We start from the raw sequence: 20,434 nt of genomic DNA on the forward strand, positions 1-20,434 counted from the left end.
GCTATGCGTCTATAAAACTACTTGGATGGGGAGGTCACTGGTGACACACTCCCTTTAAAGTGTTTCCCTTCTTACTGTAAATCGTTGCTTTAATCGGCAGAAAAAGTAGTTTGAATACATATGGAAATGAGTTGTTTGGAGTGCCGAGGATGAGCACGGGGCCAGGCTTTTGAGAACTTCTCTTTTGAGAACTTCTCTCCAGGGCAGGAATGAGATGATTTACTATGCATGCACCAAATTCTGCCAAACACACAAGATTACAAGGCCAGAAGAGAGCAGTACTCAGAGGCCTGACCCTGTCAATCACCAAGGGATAGGAGGCGCTTAGGGAGCAGAGGGAAGGAGTGCACAAAGTGCCCTCGGAGCTGCAAGCAACTCAGATGCACGCTACAGCCCTTACAAGAACAAGCGTCTCTTAAGGTCAATTAAATGAGTTAAAATTGCCTTTATTTAATACCATTAGTACAAATAACCATGAATGAACCCAACATACCTGTGGCAGTGCAGAATTCAACTGGCGTTGCAGGGAATCTCTATCGTATATGACATCTTGAAGTCGTTGCTGGGCAAGTCCAAGACTCTCCTGGGTTTCACGCAATGTGTCAAGCAGTCGATCGCGCTCATCAAGCATGTTAACCATCAGCTGTTCAAAGTGCGAGTCTGAGTCTGAGCCACTGCTTTGGGACCCCCTTTGGCTCATAGGGGTGTCCTCGTTTATCGTTGGCATTACTTCACACATCATGTCTAGGAGAGTAAAGATCAGTGTCAGAAAACAGATTTTTATTCTTATAAAATCAAACACATTTATGAAATATGGGATATAACAAGTCATATTTTACTTATCACTATTTACCACTGATCTTCTATTGAAGGATTCAACAGATACTGTAAATTTTATTTACTTTTTAATTGTTTTTAAATTTACTCGAGTCACTATATATTGATGTGTAAATCTACTGGATGATTATCTGTTGTTGGTTTTTCGTCACTTTGTATTGTGAAAAATAAATTTTTGTAAGAAAAAAAAATCTGCTGGATTAAAAGGGCTGTGCAGCCAGTACATATTGATGACCTACCCTAGCAATAGGGGGTGCAGAGGTAGCAGTCGCAACAGGGCCCAGTGGCCTGATGGGGCCCAAAGACCCTTGTGCTGCATAAGACACCCTTATTATAGAAAGTGCATGCTGGGAGGGCTCTGTTATAGATTTTGCACTGGGCCCCAGAATCTTCAAGTTACACCTCTGGCTGCAGGGAAGGGTTTGGGTCAAGAATTTGGCATGGGGAGGGGTCTGTTTCAATTTTTGCCTTAGTCAGCAGGAAGGCTATGTCCTCCCCTGTCCTTTGCCACAACGCACTGAGGGATGGGGGCCCAAGCTGAGCTCTTGCACCAGGGCCCATGAGCCTTTAGCTATGTCCCTGACTGTGCCACTTTTAATGATAATAATAATAATCTTCATTTATATAGAGCCAACATATTCCGCAGCGCTCCATATGCTGTGTCTAGTACTGATACTGAGCCCCATTTAACTGAATTTCACAAAGCAGACATATTAAACAAAAGTGGCACTTTTTTAAGAAAGCAGTCCTGTTTTTCTAATCGCATACAGCCCCTTTAATCCCAGTATTTATATACTCCATCATATTTTTCAATAAATGCAAGTCTTAGTGCAGGGATGCTCAACCTGTGGCCCTCCAGCTGTTGTAAAACTACAACTCCCATCATGCTCGGCTATAGGCTGATAGCTGTAGGCTTTCCAAGCATACTGAGAGTTGTAGTTTTGCAACAGCTGGAGGGCCGCAGGTTGAGTGTAATACAGCAATGAATAAAATAACTGTACATATAAAAGGCTCTAAAAAAAGCACAGTGCCCTGCTGCTACGAGGAGGTCAACTGAGAAAGTAATGCTATAAAAATAGCTAGTATAATAACTAGTATGACCGAGAAGAAGAGTCCACAGCAAGAAGAGAAATTTAGTTTCTTCCTCTGCTATATTACCTATGAGCTACTGGGATAAAAAGTACTGCCAATAAAATGGATTAATATAAAATAATATGGACCTCAGATGTTTTTACGTGAATGGGCCCTGAGCCAGACACATCCAGGAGTACAAGTGCTGGGAGCAACAGACTGACAATGCTACATATTAGAAAAGATGGAGGCAGTCCTCAGAGGTAACAATTTTATAGGAAGCCGCAATGTCCCTTTTTGGTTGAGACAAAAGTTCAAAGTACAAAAGGAATAGGATTATCTTGTATATATGAGGAGAAGGGGGAACACATCAGCATCTATCCTCGGGGATGTTTTTTATGGTCTTGAATTTTTAGTTTAGGTGATATATATATACTGTTTTTTTTTCATATAAACCTAATATTGTGTTGTGCATTGATAGCAACCACTGTACACAAGGAATCAGTCAGTGACAGGTATGCAGTATGACAGCCAAGGAGAAATTACTTCTGAATACCCTATGTGTGTCACATGAAAGAAACATAGACATTATTTTCTATGACATATTGATTTCATGGAGTGCTAATACATTACAGCAGGAGGCAGGCCATTTTAACAAGGTACGCTTTCTATATGTCACATTCTGCAGTAAATGAGAACAATTAAGTAGGTTTATAAAATGCATTTTCCTTATTTATATATTAGCAAAGAAAATCCAAAGAAAAGACATAAAAAAAAAATCACAGCATGTTCCTGTCACGGATGAGGTATGGGAGGGAACACCACACTGACAACAGGAGGGAAGGGAAAAGCCACTAGGCCTCAACACTAGGGAAAGGGTCACCACCTATAGCACCCTACTCCTTGCCCTGACTCCTATCCGTATGGGCAACCTTGAAGGTAGGAATGCCCATACACGGGAACCTGGAGACCCTAAAGAGCTCTATGGGTATTGGCAGGGCTTGAGACGACCCGTTCCTTCCCAGATGAAGGAACAAGCGTCTCCCTGAGGCCTAGTAACAACAGACATGGGGAGAGACAAGAGACAACAAAGCACAAAGGAATGAGACACTTAACTTCTGTAGAGAGATGGACGAGCAGGAACACCAGAGAGGACAACACGCCAACTCTTCTAAAACCAAATGAAGCTATGAACCGCATAGCCAGAAGGGTGAGGTCAGACTATATAGGGGAGGTGTAATGACCACTAAGCTACACCAGAAGCAAGGGGTGTGGTGATTGACAACAACAACACAGAAGCAAGAGAGGCTGTTATATCCCTTCACGTGCAGCCAGTCTCTTCGATCTTCTGACATCCGTGACAGTAACCCCCCGTCCCGTCCCCCGTCTACCGGAGACCTCCGGGCACCCAGGACCGACCTTATCAGGATGAGCTATGTGAAAGGCTTTCACTAGACAATTAGCATTAACATCGGCTGCTGGAACTCACATCCTCTCCTCTGGTCCGTAGCCCTTCCAGTAAAAAAAAAGAGATACTGGAGGGATCTACGGAGAACTCGGGAGTCCACAATCCTATTGATGTGAAATTCTAAATTACTGTCCACCATGACAGGAGCGTGAGGTAAGGAGGTAGGCTCAACAGGTTCGACACATTTCTTCAACAATAACTTATGAAATACATTATGAATTTTCAAAGCCTGAGGAAGTTCAAGACGGAAGGCTACAGGGTTAATAATGGCAGTAATATTATATGGACCAATAAATCTTAGGCCCAACTTCCAAGAAGGTACCTTAAGCTTAATGTTTCTTCTGGATAGCCACACAGAATCACCCACTCTCAGGTCCGGACCACTCATACGTCTCCTGTCAGCCGCACGCTTATACCTGTTGCCCATCTTTTTCAGGTTATTTAGAATTTTCCGCCAAATAGAAGACAAAGAAGAGTAAATCGTTCCTCTTCAGGAATACCGGAAGTATGAGAACCAGAAAATTTGCCAAACTGCAGATGGAACCCATATGCCCCAAAAAACGCCAACTTATCAGTGGACTCCTGTCTACGGTTATTAATGGCAAATTCAGCTAATAACAAAAATAAAGACCACTCCTCCTGGTTCTCCAAAATAAAACATCTCAAGTTAGGCTACTTTCACACGAGCGTTCGGGTGTCCGCTCGTGCGCTCCGTTTGAAGAGGCTCACGAGCGGCTCCGAACGCATCCGTCTGGCCCTAATGCATTCTCAGTGGAGGCGGATCCACTGAGAATGCATCCGCCTGCCAGCGCTCAGCCTCCGCTCCGCTCAGTGAGCGGACACCTGAACGCTGCTTGCAGCGTTCGGGTGTCCGCCTGGCCGTGCGGAGGCGAGCGGATCCGTCCAGACTTATAATGGAAGTCAATGGGGACGGATCCGCTTGAAGATGACACCATATGGCTCAATCTTCAAGCGGATCCGTTCCCCATTGACTTTCAATGTAAAGTCTGAACGGATCCGCTCAGGCTACTTTCTGACTTAGAAAATTTTCTAAGTAATAATGCAGACGGATCCGTTCTGAACGGATGCAAACGTCTGCATTATCGGAGCGGATCCGTCTGATGAAACATCAGACGGATCCGCTCCGAACGCTAGTGTGAAAGTAGCCTAAGTCTCCAGATTCTGATTAGTACGCTCAGTCTGTCCGTTCGACTGAGGATGAAAAGCCGAAGAGAATGACAATTTTAGCCCCAGTCGAGTACAGAACGCTTTCCAGAATCTGGAAATAAACTGCGTCCCCCGATCAGACACTACATCAGATGGAATGCCATGTAGTTTCAGGATGTTATCGACAAACACCTGTGCCAGTGTTTTGGCATTAGGTAGAGCTGATAATGCTATAAAGTGTGCCAGTTTACTAAAACGATCCACTACCACCAGAATCATGTTTTTTTCCAGAGGAATTCAATAAATCCGTGATAAAATCCATGGACAAATGAGTCCAAGGTCTGGACGGGACGGGTAACGGAAGAAGAGATCCAGAAGGCAGAGTATGTGTCACCTTAGCTCATGCACAGGTACTACAGGCTGACACATAGTCCTCACACACTTACGCAACCCCGGCCACCAAAATCTACGAGAGATGAGATCGACAGTGGATCTGCTCCCAGGGTGTTCAGCAAGCACCGTACAGTGGTGTTTATTGAATACCTTGTGACGTAATTCAGAGGACAAGAGTCCGGTGCATCTTCCTGGGCCTCTAACACCTTTGCCTCAAGGTCAGAATATAGGGTGGATATAACTACCTCTTCAGACAAAATAGGACTTTTAGAATCATCTTTAGATGAAGCTACGTGACAAAGCATCCACCTTGACGTTCTTAACCCCAGGGCGGTAGGTGACAATGAAGTTAAAACTGGTGGAAAAGAACGACCATCTGGCCTGCCTTGGTTTCAGTTGTTTAGCCGACTCAAGGTAAGCCAGATTTTTGTGATCAGTAATCACCGTAATAGGATGAATTGCTCCTTCCAACCAATGACGCCATTGCTCAAAAGCCAACTTAATGGCCAGCAACTCACTATTATCCACATCATAATTACTTTCAGCAGCCGAGAGTTTTTTTTAGAGAAGAAAGCACATAGGTGCCATTTACTAGGTGAAGGACCCTGTGACAAAACTGCTCCTACCCCCACCTCGGATGCGTCAACTTCTACAATGACATTTATCCATCCAGTTCAGCCTGTTATCCTGCAAGTTGATCCAGAGGAAGGCAAAAACAAACCCTGTGAGGTAGAAGCCAATTTTCCCCACTTAAGGGGAAAAAAATTCCTTCCCGACTCCAATCAGAATAACTCCCTGGATCAACGACCCCTCTCTAGTAGCTATAGCCTGTAATATTATTACACTCCAGAAGTACATCCAGGCCCCTCTTGAACTCTTTTAGTGAACTCACCATCACCACCTCCTCAGGCAGAGACTTCCATAGTCTCACTGCTCTTACCATAAAGAATCCTCTTCTATGTTTGTGTACAAACCTTATTTCCTCCAGGCGCAGAGGATCTACCCATGTCACAGTCCTGGGTATAAATAGATGATGGGAGAGATCTCTGTACTGCCCCCTGATATTTTTATACATAGTTGTTAGATCTCCCCTTAGTCGTCTTTTTTCTAAAGTGAATAACCCTAATTTTGATAATCTTTCAGGGTACTGTAGTTGCCCCATTCCAGTTATTACTTTAGTTGCCCTGCTCTGAACCCTCTCCAGCTCTACTATGTCTGCCTTGTTCACAGGAGCCCAGAACTGTACACAGTACTCCATGTGTGGTCTGACTAGTGATTTGTAAAGTGGTAGGACTATGTCCTCATCACGGGCATCTATGCCCCTTTAGATGCAACCCATTATGTTATTGGCCTTGGCAGCAGCTGCCTGACATTGGTTTTTACAGCTTAGGCTACTTTCACACTGCCGTTTCTGGGTCTGCCTGTGAGATCCGTTCATGGCTCTCACAAGCGGCCCCAAACAGATCAGTTTAGCCCCAATGCATTCTGAATGGATAAGGATCCGTTCAGAATGCATCAGTTTGCCTCAGTTCAGCCTCCATTCCGTTCTGGAGGCGGACACCAAAACGCTGCTTGCGATGCGGAGCCAAACGGATCCGTCCTGACTTACAATGTACGTCAATGGGGAAGGATCCGTTTACATTGACACAAATATGGTGCAATTGTAAACGGATCCGTCCCGCATTGACTTTCAATGTAAGTCAGGACGGATCCGTTTGACTTACACTTAGACTTAGATTTTTTGTTGCACAGAATAATGCAGACGGATCCGTTCTGAACAGATACCAGCGTTTGCATTTATAGGTACGGATCCGTCTGTCCAGATACCAGACGGATCAGCACCCAACGCAGGTGTGAAAGTAGCCTAAGTTTGCTGTTCACTAAAATTCCTAGGTCCTTTTCCATGTCAGTGTTAGGCCTCTTGCACATGACCGTATGAATTTTGCAGTCCGCAAAATACGGATCCGCAAAAAATACGGATGACATCCGTGTGCATTCCGTATTTTGCAGAATGGAACAGCTGGCCCCTAATAGAACAGTACTATTCTTGTTCGTGATGCGGACAATATTAGGACATGTTCTATTTTTTTGTGGAACGGAAATACGGACATACGGAAACGGAATGCACACGGTGTAACTTCCATTTTTTTTGCGGACCAATTGAAATTAATGGTTCCGCATACGGTCAGCCCAAAAAACGGAACAGAAATGGAAGGAAAATATGTTCGTGTGCAAGAGGCCTTACCCAGTGTTTTACCATTTAGTATGTACGGGTGACTTGCATTATTCCTTCCCATGTGCATAACCTTACATTTGTCAGTGTTAAACCTCATCTGCCACTTTTCTGCCCATAAGCCTTAGAAGATCCTAAAAAATAAAATTACATTTACAAAATAATGCAAAGATGAAAGTGAACATATGGGAAATGTAAAGTACGGAAATAATTATTTTATGATGTATCACTATCTGCCTTAAAAGCAGATAAATAAAAATTTAGAAAATTGAAAATTTTTCCAAATTTTCTGTAAATTTAGCATTTTTTTTATAACTAAAGGTGAATTATATTGACTAAAATTTTTCACTATCATGAAGTACAATGTATCGCGAGAAAACGGTCTCAGAATCGCTTGGATAAGTAAGAGCATTCTGAAGTTATTACCACATATAATGACATATGTCAAGTTTCCAAAAAACGACCTGGTCCTTAAAGGGATTTTGCCAATTCAGCAAATAGCATTTATTATGCAGAGAAAGTTTCCATGGTCACGACCAACCTGCAGTCCAGCAGCGTGGCTGTGCTTGTACACTATAGGAAAAAGCTGCAGCTTACTTGAGCTCCCACGGTCCCGGCCACCAGAGAGGCTGGCATTTTTTCTTATAGTGTACAAGCACCACCACTACTGATGGATTACAGGGTGGTTGTAACCATGGAAACGAGCAGTGTATAAAGTGATGGAAAAATTAGTCCAGCCAGCAAAGGAAGCAATATGGATAATAACAATACATTAGTAAGTGCCTTGTATTAACTTTCTCTACATAATAAATGGCACTTGCTGAAATGAGACAATCCTTTAAGATGCCACCGGTCAACTATCAGTGACTGAGAGCTATGTACATATGTATACACACTTAGGCCTCATGCACACAAACATATTTTTGGTTGAAATTCCCTTTAAACAGGTTCCATGTAAGGCTAGGTCTACACGACGACATTTGTCGCACGACATTTTGTCACACCAATATCGCGCGACAATTTTTATAATTATAGTCTATGGTGTTGCACTGCGACATGCTGCGACTGCGACGGTCGCAAAAAAATCCATTCAAGATGAATTTTTCTGTGACTGTCGCGTAGCAGTGCATTGCGACACCATAGACTACCATTATAAAAATTGTCGTGCGACATTGGTGCGACAAATGTTGCAGTGTAGTTGTGCCCTATCTGTCGCGTGACCTTTTGTCGTCGTGTAAACCTAGCCTAATACTACAATTTTACTGCAATAAAAATGTGTGGTCACCCACAGCTTGAGGTTTTCAGCAGTCAAATCCAAGGAGATCTGATGAAAATTGGCAAAGATATTCAGAGTAATTCAGTTAGTATATTTAAAGGATATGCCATAAATGTCAGACAGATGTGGATCCCATCTCTCACAACCCCTGGTCCTCCTGATGAGGAGGCTGTGGCCATTGTATCCGGGCAGAGAAGGAATGGAGAGGTGGCCTTGCATGTACACGGGCATCTCCAATGTGTTCTATGGAAGTTTGAGAAACACCGGATCATGTGTACTGAGTTGTTATGGTAATTCTCACAGAAGGGAAGGGAGAATGACTTTACCAGAAGCCAGAGCAAATCGTTTGTTGGTAGATTTGTCTTTTTAGCATAGTATTCTGGCATTCTTAGTATTGCCTTTGTTTCATAAATGAAAGTTTTCCATCATTTTAAAGGGATATTTCCATCTGGGGTAGACATCTTCCAGAATAGGACCTTGTCACATCTGGTCAGGAATGGAGAGGTGGTCGAGCATGTGCAACTCTCAGCATTCGTCCCAGAGGTGTGATCCTGACCTACTGGCATTTATGGCATACACTGTGAATATGCCATAAATGTCCACATGGAAATACCAAGTACTACACATAATGGCCAGGTGCTGGCATAATAGAAGTTATAAAACATATGGTGGGGCAGATATACTATTGAAAATGTGCCAGAATGTTCGCCAAAAAATCTGCAAACATGCCGTGCATCACATTTATTAAACGTCTTATGTGCTTTTTCCTCCTCACTTGATGAGGTGGTGGGGTTAAGGAGGAACGGGGAGTAGCTTAAAATGCAACATCATGTGCCAAAGAAATGCAGAAAAATGTTGGGTATTTTTGGAGTAAACTAGACTAGACGGTCTGAAGATGTGCCAGATTTATCATCCAGTATCAGCTGCTGTGATAAATCTGGCGCAGTATAAGGCTGCTTAGTCTATTAGACAGTATTAGTAAATCTGCCCCAGTGTGTCTGATGCTCATATCATTAGCATTTTGCATGTTTTATACAGAATATTTCTCTGTGTACAATAATTTGGATTCAAATGATGTGAAAAATGTCTTTGGGCTAAATGTGACCTTTAACGCCATGTCAAGAATCTGAATGTACAAAGAACTGACATTTTAATGAAGCGTTGAGCTACCCATCGTAGTCGTCACAGGGATTCCATTGTCACACAGCTCAACTGCATTTCTCACTGCTCCTACTCAGTCACAGTCTGTGACAGCAAAAAAGTGCAACGCTGTTGTACTTTTTTCCATAAAAATGCACTTTATATCTTTAAGATATAAAAGCTTCATATAAAAGTGTATAAATTGATAAGACACAGCCTAAATAAATTCTCCATTGAAATTGACTCTATCAGTATAACACAATGGACGGTGCAGAGCTTGTCCCTTCACTGTACAGACTTCAGTATCTGGCACCGAACTGAAAGCCTAAGTAATCTGGATTCCAGGCACAGTACTACTGTTGGGAGTACTCTTCTTCCATCCCACAGAGTCCCTAAAAAATATATCTGTGAGCTGGGACCCAACAAACTACAATAATTCTATTTCTGCAGTTTGAAAATGAGTATAACCAAAAGATAGTGGCATCACACTAACAGATGACCTGTGCCCAGAGGAGATGTGGGAAGAGGGGGTTTGTGGCTTTTACTTCATATGTTGGGCATGTGGTAGACATTCCATATGGGAGGACATGTAGCTGACACCTATGGAGGAATGTGGCAGGCAGGGCCGATCCTAGGGTCACAGGCGCCTGGGTGCAGAAATATTTCTGGCGCCCCCACATGGGCGTGGTTATCTTACTAACTCCTCCCCTTTACAATGTTTCTATGGCAACAACTTCAGCCCCCAACTTCAGCCCCACGAATCGGCGGCTCGGCTGCTCGGCTTAAAAAAAAAAAAAAGTAAAAAAAAAAAAAGTCCCGGCGGCTCGCTTGGCCAGGGCCGGACTGGGGATGAAAACCAGCCCTGGAAAAAGTTGCACACCAGCCCCACAGCATTGCGTCATTATTTACTTGTTTATAATAGGAGAAAGCATTCATTTTAAAACACGTGTGTAAGCACGAATATGAACTTTGCCCCACGATAGCTCTTTTGTAGAACCCCCATAAAAACTTACAGTTACTTGACTTGGCCCTTGGGGATCTCGGACGCCACTTCAACACTTTGGCCGGGGGCTCGGCGGAGCTGATGTTGTGCTTTAACCTAATGAGAAAGATTTCATAATAAGGATTTGGAGAAAGGGCAGAGGGATAGCAGAGCAGGGAGAGGCTGGTGCTGCTACTAGGGGGTCATACCATGGGGGAGTAATAAAGCCCACCATAATGCCCCCCCAGTAGTAATAATTCTCCTTATAATATGCAAAACATTTGTAATGCCCCCAGTTGAGCTAATGTTCCCATAATGTGCCAATATAAAATACCCCTTCTCAGTGCCCCCGTAGATGACCCCCATAGTGCCCCCCCCTTCCCCATAGTACCCACCATAATGTGTCCCAGTATAAAATGCCCCTATACAGAGCCCCCATATAAAATATCTTCTTTTTTAGCCTCAGTAGATGCCCCTATAGTGCCCCCCAATAATCTGCAGTAAGATGTGCCCCCATAGATGCCCCCAATCATGTGCCAGTAATAAGAGCCCCCCCACCATCATGTGCCAGTAGCCAGAGCCCCCCCATATCATGTGTCAGTAGCCAGAGCCCCCCATATCATGTGCCAGTAGCCAGAGTGCCCCCAATCATGTGCCAGAAATAAGAGCCCCCCCACCATCATGTGCCAGTAGCCAGAGCCCCCCATATAATATGCCAGTAGCCAGAGCCCCCCCATATCATGTGCCAGTAGCCCCCCTTATGTGCCAGTAGCCCCCCTATGTGCCAGTAGCCCTCCTTATCATGTGCCAGTAGCCCCCCTTATCATGTGCCAGTAGCCCCCTTATCATGTGCCAGTAGCCCCCCTTATCATGTGCCAGTAGCCCCCCATATCATGTGCCAGTAGCCAGAGCCCCCCCCCCATATCATGTGCCAGTAGCCAGAGCCCCCCCCACCATCATGTGCCAGTAGCCAGAGCCCCCCCATATCATGTGTCAGTAGCCAGAGCCCCCCCATATCATGTGTCAGTAGCCAGAGCCCCCCATATCATGTGCCAGTAGCCAGAGTGCCCCCAATCATGTGCCAGAAATAAGAGCCCCCCCCACCATCATGTGCCAGTAGCCAGAGCCCCCCCATATCATGTGCCAGTAGCCAGAGCCCCCCATATCATGTGCCAGTAGCCCCCCTTATGTGCCAGTAGCCCCCCTATGTGCCAGTAGCCCCCCTTATCATGTGCCAGTAGACCCCCTTATCATGTGCCAGTAGCCCCCTTATCATGTGCCAGTAGCCCCCCTTATCATGTGCCAGTAGCCCCCCTTATCATGTGCCAGTAGCCCCCCTTATCATGTGCCAGTAGCCAGAGCCCCCCCCCTTATCATGTGCCAGTAGCCAGAGCCCCCCACCATATCATGTGCCAGTAGCCAGATCCCCCCCATTATCATGTGCCAGTAACCAGAGTGCCCCCATATCATGTGCCAGTAGCCAGAGTGCCCCCATATCATGTGCCAATAGCCCCCCATATCATGTGCCAGTAGCCCCCCTTATCATGTGCCAGCCCAGTAGTCCCCCCTTATCATGTGCCAGCCCAGTAGTCCCCCCTTATCATGTGCCAGCCCAGTAGTCCCCCCTTATCATGTGCCAGCCCAGTAGCCCCCCTTATCATGTGCCAGCCCAGCCCAGTAGTCCCCCCTTATGTGCCAGCCCAGTAGCCCCCCTTATGTGCCAGCCCAGTAGCCCCCCTTATCATGTGCCAGCCCAGTATTGTACCTATATAAAAAAATAAAAAAAAATAATACACTTATACTTACCTCCAGCAATGCGATGCGATGCAGGCCGCCTCTTCCGTCTGTGTCCCTCGCTATACGGCTCAGGCGACGCGATGACGTCATCGCGCCATCACCGGCCTCTGATAGGCTGCCAGCACTAAGCCGGCAGCCTATCAGAGGAACAGGAGGGGACACACCTCTCCCTCCTCTGCCGCAGCACAGGCATCTGTATTGCCGTCCTGAGGACGGCAATACAGATGACTATGGAGATGAGCGCTTCCGCAATGGAGGCGCTCATCTCCTGCTCTGCCCTGCCGCCGGCCGCGGCCGCCCCCACTTGTCACTAGGGCCGCGGCCTTGCGGCACTCAGGCTTGCCGGCCCACCGGGAAATTTCCCGCTATCCCGGCAGGCCAGTCCGGCCCTGCGCTCGGCGCCTTTCGGGTGACAGCGCTGGGGTGCGGGGCACCCACTGCACCCCGTGTAGGATCGGCCCTGGTGGCAGGCATTTAATGGCCAGGTATATGGCTTCACTGTACAGGTGAAACTCGAAAAATTTGAATATTGTGCAAAGTTCATTTATTTCAGTAATGCAACTTAAAAGGTAAAGCTAATATATGAGAGAGACTCATTACATACAAAGCGAGATATTTCAAGCCTTTATTTGTTATAATTTGGATGATTATGGCTTACAGCTTATGAAACCCCAAAGTCACAATCTCAGGTACCCTTTGCTCAGGGGTATGGATTATTAGATGACTAGAGTGTGACACTTTGAGCCTAGAATATTGAACCTTTTCACAATATTCTTAAAGCAAACCTTTCACCAGGATTTCACCTAATAAACTATTACCAGTACCTTATAGATTATGCTCATTCTGTTTAAATGCATTCTTGTCCCGCTTTCCTGGGATGTATATTGATGAAAAAAACGACTTATAAAGTCCTTGTCTCCAGCTCCTGCAGTCACGGTGGAAGTCAAGGGGGTAGCCCTTCCCTCACTCCGGGCTGTAACTCCCCTGCCCTAACCCCTCCTCTACTAGTGTAACTGACACCCGGCTCAGTCGCCGGGACCGCGCTTGTACTGGCGGCGCATGCGCCGTTGGTCTCAGTAGCAGCGCGATCCCGTCTATCGCGCGGACTGAAGCGTGATCCTGTAAGTGAATTGCGCATGCGCCGTCCGTCCCCGATGCCTCCCTGTCTTCTATTCAGGCGCGCGCCTGAAGAACAGAAGACAGGGAGGCATCGCGGACGGACGGCGCATGCGCAACTCACTTACAGGATCGCCCTTCAGTCGCGCGATAGACGGGATCGCGCTGCTACTGAGACCAACGGCGCATGCGCCACCAGTACAAGCGCGGTCCCGGCGACTGAGCCGGGTGTCAGTTACACTAGTAGAGGAGGGGTTAGGGCAGGGGAGTTACAGCCCGGAGTGAGGGAAGGGCTACCCCCTTGACTTCCACCGTGACTGCAGGAGCTGAAGACAAGGACTTTATAAGTCGTTTTTTTCATCAATATACTTCCCAGGAAAGCGGGACAAGAATGCATTTAAACAGAATGAGCATAATCTATAAGGTACTAGTAATAGTTTATTAGGTGAAATCCTGGTGAAAGGTTCGCTTTAAGTTGCATTACTGAAATAAATGAACTTTTGCACGATATTCTAATTTCAAGTTTTACCTGTATATGGGTGAATATAACTTCACTGCATGGTGCTACTTTCCTGCAGGGTTTCGGGTATACAATGCATTTGTAAAAGTCTTCAGACCCATTCACTTTTTTCATATTTTGTTATGTTGCGGCTTTGTTCTAAAAAAAAACAAGTGCCCCCCCCCCCCTCAATCTGCACTTAATACCTCATAATCAGAAAGTAAAAATAGAATTGCTGAATTGTTTGCGAATGCATTAAAAAGGAAAAACTACAATTTTACATGGACATAATATTCAGACACTTGAAATTTAGCTCTGGGGGCCTCCCATTTCTCCTGGGTCACCAACATACGAGTGCGGGTAAATGCACATAAGACCCGCACAAATTTCCGTGCGAATTTATATGTGTTTATGCACCATATCTGCACCAAAAAAACGCATGTATTCCACAACATGTGTACGTGGCCTTAATCATTTTTGAGATGTTTCTACACCTTGACTGGTGATTGTACATGATCTGGAAAGACACAACCCTGTCTATATAAAGTCTCACAGCTGACAATAAATATCTGACAATGAATATTAGCGCAAAAATCAAGCCAGGATTGTGTGGAGAAGGATACAACAAAAATTTCTGCTGCACTGACAGTTCCCAACAGCTCAGTGGCCTCCATGATTCTTAAATTGAAGAAGTTTGGAACAACCAGGACTCATCCTAGAGCTTGGGGGCAAAAGGGTCTTGGTAAGAGAGGTGACCAAGAACCCAATGGTCATTCTGACTGAGCTTCACAGATCCTAAGCTCCTCCATCAATCTGGGCTTTACGGCAAAGTGGCCAGAAAGAAGCCACTCCTTTGTAAAAGACACATGAAAGCTGCCTGAAGTCTCAGATTGTGAGAAACAATATTATCTGGTCTGATAAAACCAAGGTTGAACTTTTTGGCCTCAATCCTAAAACCATCCCTACTGTTAATCATGGTGATTGAAGCATTATTCTGGGGGAATGTTTTCCAACGGTTGGGACAGGGAGAATGGTCAAGGTTAAGGGTTACCTGAATGGAGAAAAGTACAGAGATATTCTTAATGAAAGCCTAATCCAGGTTGCTCTGGACCTCAGACTTGGGTGAGACAATGAGACAACGACCCTGAGAAAACCACCAAGATAACATAAGCATGGCTTAGGGACAACTCTTTGAACAACTTTGAGTGGCTTAGTCAGAGCACTGACTTGAACCCAATCAAACATCTCTGGAGAGACCTGAAAATGGCTGTCTACTGACAGTCCCCATCCAACCTGGCAGTGCTTGAGAGGATCTGCAAGGAAGAGTGACGGAAAATCCCCAAATCCAGGTGTGCAAACTTTGTGGCAACATACCCAAGAAGACTGGAGTCTGTAATTGCTGCGAAAGTGGCTTCAACTAAGTCCTGAGTAAAAGTCTAAGTATTTATGTCAATGCAAGATTTTAGTTTTTCCTTTCAGAGCTGTCTCCTCCTCCGCTTCCACTCCCCGCTGGACCAGCAGTGAGACGTGCCATTTACACGCATGTCACTGCTGCCGGTCAATCAATGATCTCAACAGTGATGTGTGCAGGAACATGGCCGCTGCCACCGCTGAGGCCATTGATTGACATGCATGTAGATGCATGGAGTAGAAGCGGGGCAGAAGAGAACTCACAGTTGGAACTGCAGCACCAGTGACAGGTTAAACTTTTTTTTTTATCCTTGTCTGGCAATATCAAAAGGGGTCCCCATTCTTGGATAGCCCCTTTAAAAGAGGCTACATGGCAGCGAATGAGAATTGTGTTACTCCCATTTACACAATGGGCTAGTTTGTAGGAAATATAGCCCTTAGTTGTAAACTACCGTATATCATGTCCTATCACTGGAATTTATGTAAATCAACCTTCAACCCTAATGACCTTAACAGCAGGAAATGTATCTAGTATCTCTGCCACATTTTGAGTTCTGTATTTGAGAAGTTTATGGATTTACAGACATGAAATAAAGGGACTGCATATTTATGTAGTTAACATTATCTTAGATTAATCGAGATATAAGAATCCCATGCTTCCTGCATTCTGTACATGAACTCCTAGCCATCTTGATTTAGAAGAGGTAGATTTGACATAAGGCACACTAGGCCCGTGTCTACAAATTACATAATGGTCGCCTGCCAATTAAGAAATGTTTAGCCAACAGTCTGGATATTGCTATAAATTATCAACACTGAAGCAGAAATTATACATTTGGGATTAATCATTATTTAATAACCTTTGGGCTATGTAAAACGAAAAGCAATTTCTTAAAGACATTGAATAAACTGTGATTAAGACTAAGATAAAAATAATTCAAGGGGTTTTCTGGAAGTACTGTAAAATACCAAAGACCTATTCACAGGGTGGGAGTCAGACTCCCAATAACGCCACTATCAGCTGTTTAAAGGGACCATGGAGCTCCAGTGAGTATGCTCTCCTCAGAGCTTACCAAGCACAGCGCCATACACAACATTATTTAGCGGCTATGCTGGGTACTATAGCCTAATACCATTTACTTCAATGGGAAAGACCTGTACATAAGCCATGTGACCGATGGCCAAGACTTCACTAGCCTTGGAAGAGGCCACAGCTCTCACTGGCACTCATCAAACAGTTGATCGGCAGGATGCCCGGAGCTAGACCCCCACCAATCAGATATTGATGACCTATCCTGAGGACAGGTAATCAATACTGTATTCCCTACAAAACCCCTCTAATGCATTTTAATATACTTGGCTTATTAGTCCTTCTCCTAGTAACAACCACATCACGTGACCACACCAGGTAATTGCTGTATGCCACAGAGACATTTTGCCGAGAGAGACATTTCCATGGTGGTCATGAACTATTATGGCTGGTAAGCCAATATAGACCAAGATATGGCAGATGATGCAGGAGCTCGGAGTGGTGTAAGGATATTAAAAATATTTTTCTATTTTAGGCACCTCCATAGTTTACTTGTAGAAAAAAAAACTTTATGTTTAGAACAATCATAATTTATTCTTATCTTAAAGGGGTTCTGCACTTTGTTTAAACTGATGATCTATCCTCTGGATAGATCATCAGCTTCTGATCGGCGGGGGTCCGACACCCGGGACCCCCGCCGATCAGCTGTTTGAGAAGGCCGCGATGCTGCTGGAGTACCGCTGCCTTCTCAAACAGCTGATCGGCGGGTGTCCCGGGTGTCGGACCCCCGGTGATCAGAAGCTGATGATCTATCCAGAGGATAGATCATCAGTTTAAACAAAGTGCAGAACCCCTTTAAACTTAATGACATTTACCTATAAATATTTTATATAGACACTTTTGTAAATGCTAATTTTATGGTTGCCATAAGGGTGGTTTCATCCAGTTTTTTGGGTTTTTTTTTTCAACTGTTTCTACTGTTTGTGGGCTTTTTATGCAGAAAAAGACTCCAGTGACATATGCTAGCAATAAGTCAATCATAAATTAAGAAATGTACTACAAACGGTTCGCTTTTTGTGGCATTTTTCTTCACTTGCAATGCGTTTTTATGGGGTTCATGTTTTTTTGTGTTTTTGTTTTTTTTCAAAATGCTACGTGCTCTGGGTATAGAGCTTTTTCAAATTTTTTTCAGGTGTTTTTCTAAAGACTTTTATATAGGGTAAAAAGGAAGTCTGAAATCAGACACAGCGTTATCAGTCTGCTGCCAGAAACTGCTGTTTGGTTCATGGAACTACATGATATGATTTGCTGTGAACATGTAAATGATTTCATATAGTTACAAAAACCTGTAGGGTCTTTAGCTATTGTTGGCTGCAGGCCTTAGGCTTTAATAGGTCTAATATCCCTATACCTTGAAGCTGAAAAGACATGTTAGGCCTCATGTACAGAACCGTATTTTTAATACATTTACGTCATGAAAGTCACTGACTTCCCGCATTTTGACGTAATAGTACGTCATGGTGATCGGGCGGGAACTCGAGCGGTGCGTGCCCGATCACTGCAGGGGTCCGGCAGTCCCTGGTAGCCGGGCCCCTGCTGTATCTGCCGGCAGATTAACCCCTTCTATGCCGCGGTCAGCGCTAACCGCGACATAGTAGCAGTTTGCGGCGGGTGAAGGAGTGTATCGAGTCCCCGCGCTGCTGTGGCGGGGACCGATGCGTGACAAGGCAGCCTGATGACGTGCAGAGGCTACCCAATACCTTGCACGGCATCGGGACCTGCCTTCTATGGGTGCCTCAGTGTCATACACTAACAGGCAATGCATTACAATACAGATGTATTGTAAAGCATTGCAGAGGGGATTAGACCCCCAAAAGTTGAAGTCCCAGAGTGGGACAGAAATAAAGTGCAAAAAAAAAGTTTAAAAAAGTGTTTTTAACAACAAAAAAAGAAAGTTTCAAGTAATAAAAACAAAATGCCCCTTTCCCCAGATTTCATAATAAACAAATAGAAAAAAATAAGGAAAAACACACATATTAGGCTACTTTCACACTAGCGTTCGGGTGTCCGCTCGTGTGCTCCGTTTGAAGGGGCTCATGAGCGGCCCCGAACGCATCCGTCTGGCCCTAATGCATTCTCAGTGGAGGCGGATCCACTGAGAATGCACCCGCCTGCCAGCGCTCAGCCTCCGCTCCGCTCAGTGAGCGGACACCTGAACGCTGCTTGCAGCGTTCGGGTGTCCGCCGGGCCGTGCGGAGGCGAGCGGATCCGTCCAGACTTACAATGTAAGTCAATGGGGACGGATCCGCTTGAAGATGACACCATATGGCTCAATCTTCAAGCGGATCCGTTCCCCATTGACTTACAATGTAAAGTCTGAACGGATCCGCTCAGGCTACTTTCATACTTAGAAAATGTTCTAAGTTTTAATGCAGACGGATCCGTTCTGAACGGATGCGAACGTCTGCATTATCGGAGCGGATCCGTCTGATGAAACATCAGACGGATCCGCTCCGAACGCTAGTGTGAAAGTAGCCTTAGGTATCGCCGCATCCGTAATGACCGGCTCTATAAATATATCACATGGTCCACTCCGTCCGATAAACACCATAAAAAAATAAAAATAAGAACCGTGTAAAAAAAAAGCCATTTTTGTCACCTTACATCACAAAAAGTGCAACACCAAGCGATCAAAAAGGCGTATGTCGAACAAAATGGTACCAATAAAACCGACATCTCATCCCACAAAAAATGAGACCCTACATAAGAAAATCGCTTAAAAAATAAAAAGAACTATAGCTCTCACACTATGGAGACCCTAAAACATCATTATTTTATTTCAAATATGCTATTATTGTGTTAAAGTGAAATAAAAATAAAAAAAGTATACATATTTGGTATCGCCACGTCCGTAACAACCAGCTCTATAAAAATATCACAGGATCTAACCCCTCAGGTGAACACCGTAAAAAATTAATAAATATAAAAACTGTGTCAAAAAAAGCAATTTTTGTCACCTTACATCACAAAAAGTGCAACACCAAGCGATCAAAAAGGCGTATGTTGAACAAAATGGTACCAATAAAACCGTCACCACATCCCGCAAAAAATGAGACCCTACCAGAGACAATTAGTAAAAAAAATATAAAAAACTATGACTCTCAGACAATGGAGACACTAAAGTATGATTTATTTTGCTTCAAAACTGAAGCTAAAGTGAAAAAAATTAAAAAAAAGTAGACATTTTAGGTATTGGCGCAACCATAACAACCTAGTCTATAAAAATATCACATGACCTAACTGTTCATGTGAACACCGTAAAAAAATAAAAATAAAAACATTGCTAAATCACCTTACATCACAAAAATTGCAACACCAAGCAATAAAAAAGGCGTATGCCCCCCAAAATTGTACCAATCAAACTGTCTCCTCATCACACAAAAAATGAGACTCTACCTAAGACAATCAGTCAAAAAATAAAAAAGCTATGGCTCTCAGACTATGGAGACATTAAAGAGGACCTTTCACCGATTCTTACCCTATGAACTAAGTATACAGACATGTGGAGCGGCGGTCGGGGATCTCTCTGCACTTACTATTATCCCCGGGCGCCGCTCCGTTCTCCTGCTATGCCCTCCGGTATCTCCGTTCCCTAAGTTATGGTAGGCGGAGTCTGCCCTAGCGCTGGCCAATCGCATTGCAGAGCTCACAGCCTGGGAGAAAATAACCTCCCAGGCTGTGAGCTCTGCGCTGCGATTGGCCAGCGCTAGGGCAGACTCCGCCTACCATAACTTAGGGACTGGTATCTCCGCCTACTATAACTTAGTGAGCGGAGATACCGGAGGACATAGCAGGAGAACGGAGCGGCGCCCGGGGATAATAGTAAGTGCAGTGAGATCCCCGGGCGCCGCTCTACATATCTGTATAGTTAGTTCATAGGGTAAGAATCGGTGAAAGGTCCTCTTTAAAACATCATTTTTCGGTTTCAAAAATTCTATTATTGTGTAAAACTTAA

General features: G+C 44.6%; 1 protein-coding gene across 1 annotated transcript in view; it reads right to left on the reverse strand.

Annotated features, from left to right (window-relative positions):
- PPFIA2 (PTPRF interacting protein alpha 2) overlaps positions 1-20,434 on the reverse strand; it is a 385,317-nt gene that overhangs the window by 349,073 nt on the left and 15,810 nt on the right. The window contains exon 2 of the mRNA XM_040408503.1: positions 494-744. Within this exon, the coding sequence (XP_040264437.1) occupies positions 494-742 (249 nt within the window). The 5' untranslated portion in view covers positions 743-744. The remainder of the gene's footprint in view (positions 1-493; positions 745-20,434) is intronic.

This window comes from Bufo bufo, chromosome 1, assembly GCF_905171765.1.
Source record: "Bufo bufo chromosome 1, aBufBuf1.1, whole genome shotgun sequence".
Classification (NCBI taxonomy): Eukaryota; Metazoa; Chordata; class Amphibia; order Anura; family Bufonidae; genus Bufo; species Bufo bufo.